The sequence below is a fragment of the Curcuma longa genome, chromosome 6, assembly GCF_044706935.1.
Source record: "Curcuma longa cultivar G26 ecotype Majalengka, Jawa Barat chromosome 6, ITB_CL_G26_1.1, whole genome shotgun sequence".
In the NCBI taxonomy this organism is placed as follows: Eukaryota; Viridiplantae; Streptophyta; class Magnoliopsida; order Zingiberales; family Zingiberaceae; genus Curcuma; species Curcuma longa.
In genome coordinates this window covers 1506666-1510715 of record NC_133866.1, presented here as the reverse complement: position 1 = coordinate 1510715, position 4050 = coordinate 1506666, and the positions used below count along the sequence as shown (strand labels likewise).

The 4050-nt window shown below is 38.6% G+C and overlaps 1 protein-coding gene across 1 annotated transcript; it reads left to right on the top strand.

Annotated features, from left to right (window-relative positions):
• Positions 1-448: 448 nt before the first annotated feature.
• On the top strand, positions 449-2752 carry LOC141831278 (putative pentatricopeptide repeat-containing protein At3g01580). Its single transcript, XM_074718683.1, has one exon. It carries the CDS (start codon positions 449-451, stop codon positions 2750-2752), a length of 2304 nt encoding a protein of 767 aa, XP_074574784.1.
• The last annotated feature ends 1298 nt before the right edge of the window (positions 2753-4050 follow it).

Below are 4050 nucleotides of genomic sequence, written 5' to 3'. Positions count from 1 at the left end.
TTCTATAATTGAATAATATTAGAAAATAATATCCTTTGTAATGATGTCTAATATAATTTTCTATCATTGATTTGATGAGAAAGGAGATCCAGATCTTTACTATGCTTTTTTAGTATAAATTAAAATTTTTGATTAATTATAAAATATAATTTTTGAATGATGTATATGATAAATAAAAAAAATAAATCATCAATACTCAAGTGGGGCATTCCTCTCATCAATGAGGAGTAATTTGGAAAGATTGACTACCAATGTTCAACAATGTGAACACTTTCTAGATTTACTTTGATGGACGCGAAAATTTTTTATGGATCCGAACCAATCACATATGGGATTAATCGGTTAAAAAAGTCGGATACATGAATTATAAAAAAAACAAAATGAAATAAAGTATTATAAATTTGTAATTTTATCGTTCATATTTTTCTAATTTTCTATCCCGCACATAATGCAAAAGGTGATCCTTTTCTCTCCTCTGCCCTCTTGCGCATCCTTAAACCTTTCGAAGCTCCAACCTTCATGGCATCCTTTCCGTTCTCCTTTACCGTGGAACATCATCGCTTCAACCCCAACCTTTCGACCACCAAAATTTGGCATCCCCAACCAAAGCAGCTCCTCTGCAGCGTTCGCGCTCACGGTTGGACCGACCATCACACCCAATTCTGTCCGAAAACTGAAGCAACTGGTGGCATTGAAGATGCTTCCTGAAGCCATGGATCTATATCTCGAAATGAAAAGCCAAGGAATCAAAATGGGAGTGGTTCTTGAATCCATGCTGATCGATTTGTTGATGAAATCTGAGCGAGTGGATGATGCATTCAGGGTGTTTGATGAAATGCCCCAAAGGAATGTTGTCACTTGGACGTCAATGATCTCAGGTTGCGTTAGGAATGGTTTTGGAGAGACTGGAATCTATCTGTTCGTTCAAATGCTTGAATCTGGTGTGCTTTCAAATGATTTTGCAGTTAATGCTGCCATCCAGGCTTGCACTGACATGGCTGCTCTTAGATGTGGTGAACAGTTGCATTCACTGATTCTTCGCTCTGGCTTTACAGAGGATTGCTGGACTAGTATCAGTCTGATTGATTTTTACTCAAGATGCGGATTGGTGGATAGAGCCGAACTAGTATTTGCTGGAATTACAGACTTAGATGTGGTGAGTTTTACTTCACTAATTTCTGCATATTGCAGAAACAACTTGTTTGATTCTGCATTGAGAGTGTTTGTTGAAATGGTTAGGCAAGGAATTGAGCTAAATGAGCATACTATCACTACCATATTGCCAGCATGTCAACCACGCTTGGGTGAGCAGCTCCATGGGTACATGCTTAAAACTCTGATCGTCAACAGTGTGCATTCTGCAACTGCTTTACTTGATTTTTACTGGAGGAATGATGAAGTTGAACAAGCAAAGTTAGTGTTTCACCAAATGGAAGCTAAGAATGTAATCACCTGGAGCTTAATGATCTCATGTTGTGTCCGGAATGGGGAACTACATGATGCTATGAGAATATTCAATGACATGGTTTCTGCTGGAATAAGACCAAACGAGTTCACTTTTTCAAGTATCCTTGGAGCTTGCAGACCTTCCCAAGAATTATCTAAGTTGGGTTCCCAGCTCCACTCTTTGTCAATCAAGAATAAGTTTGCCTTGGATATTCAAGTAGCTAATGCTTTGTTGGCCATGTATGCTAGATGTGGTATGGTCCAAGAACTGGAAAAGCTGTTTCTTGAAATTAAGGAACCTGATGCAGTCTCTTGGACTTCTGTCATCTCTGGTAATTTCCAGAATGGATATGATGATAGATCCATCGAGTGGCTTTGCCGCATGCATGGGGATGGATACATGCCCAATGAGTATGGATTATCTAGTACCCTAAGCTCTTGTGCTAATCTAGCTTCGCTGAATCATGGACGACTATTTCATTGTCTTGCTCTGAAGTTAGGGTGTGACATCAATGTTTGCATTGGCAACGCATTAATAAACATGTATGCTAAGTGTGGTTGCATAAACGATTCAGAATTAGCATTTGACTGCATGCATACTCATGACATCATGTCCTGGAATTCATTAATTCATGGTTATGCCAACAATGGGCATGGTAGAGAGGCACTAGAAGCGGTTGATAAGATGTTGGAGACTCCCTGCAGCATTCCAGACGAGTCAACATTCCTAGGGATTTTGGTTGCGTGTAGCCATGTGGGCTATGTTGATCAAGCGATCAGGTATTTCAAGTTAATGAGTGATACCTTTAACATCATACCATCAGCTTCGCATTATGCATGCATGGTAGATATAATGGGCCGAGCTGGAAGACTTGAAGAAGCACTTGCTATCATTAATCAGATACCATTTAAGCCTGACGTAGCGACATGGAAGACCTTATTAGGATCTTGTATGATGCATAGGAACCTGGAACTTGGCAAACTTGCTGCAGCAAAGATTTTTGAGCTGACTTCGTTGGACTCTGCAAGCTATGTGCTTCTCTCTAACCTGCATGCTTTGCATGGCGAGTGGCACGATGCCGTGATAGTAAGGAACAAAATGGAAGAAAATGATATTCAGAAAGAAGCTGGATGTAGTTGGATCCAGATTAACAGTGAAGTGCACTCTTTTGTTTCAAGAGATGAATCTCATCCTGAATCTGCAACTATCTATCAGAGATTAGAAGAAATATTTAACGTAATAAAGTCTGAAAAATGTATATGTGAGACAAACATTGGTGTAAATGAGTTTGAAATTAGTGTATAATAAAACTCTGCATTTTATTGTCAATAGAAGAAGCCGAGTTTGAAATTCAGGGGAACAGTACAAAATTATAAAAGAATTTTAAAACTTTATTTTTTCTAAGTATAAATTCAAGAGGAGTTTTGAAAATAGGGGAGTTAGGAAATCATGCTACATTAATACATTTCAATTCATGAATGAATCAGTCAGTTATTTCAATTCAAAATATTTTTTCTTAATTTGAAACTTAGGTTACCATAATCAAAAAGGGAGAGATTGTTGATGCAGGGAGCACTAGATGATCGAACTTTAGTTTTAATAATGGCAAGAGGTTTAAGTTAAGTGTGTAGTGATTACTAACGAGCTGATCTAAGTGTGCAGGGAGCATAGGAAAGTCCTAATTGAGGTTAGACACAGGCAAGTTCTAGCTGGAGGCTAGACAATGGAAGTCCTAGCTGGAGGCTAGGCAGTGGAAGTCCTGGTCTAGAAGACTAGGCAGGAAGACTTGGCAGATCAAGTGCACCAGGTGGAAGTCTAGGCAGGTCAGGTGGACCAGATGTCTAGCAGTGGAAGTCCAGGGAAGTCAGGCGAACCAGATGTTTGGCAGTGGAAGTCTAGACAGATCAGGTGGACCAGATGTCTAGCAAAAAATCCTGAGGGACGAGGATCGAGGCTAACCAGAAAGTCCAATGAGTCAGTCCATAGTCTGTACGAGTCAGTTACTTCCTACCAGCAGAATGTGGCTAGCCAGTTTGAGAGTCAGGAGAAATAGAGTAGGGGTAGACATTCTGAGTTGATAGGCATGCTCAGATCTTGGGGCATGGATCACCCTCAGCCACCACCCAGTAGACCTAACTTTTTAGTTTTATCTTTGACTTGTATTATTGACTCCAATATTGACCTCTTCATTATGTATTGACTGGTTGTTGCATTTTCCTATTTTTGCATTTCTTTATTGCACTCACTTATTACAGTTTATTATTACTACTTGTTTGGAATTAGGTATGTGTTTGGTAGGCTAAGTACAAATTATAAAAGAATTTTAAAATTTTATTTTTTCTTAGTATAAATTTAGGAGGAGTCTTGGAAATAGGGGGAGTTAGGAAATCATGCTACATTAATACATTTCAATTCATGAATGAATCAGTCAGTTATTTCAATTCAAAATATTTTTTCTTAACTTGAAACTTGGGTTGCCATAATTAAAATGGGAGAGATTGTTGGTGCAGGGAGTACCAGATAATCGAACTTTAGTTTTGATAATGGCAAGAAGTTCAAGTTAAGTGTGTGGTGATTATTAACAAGTTGATCTAAGTGTGTAG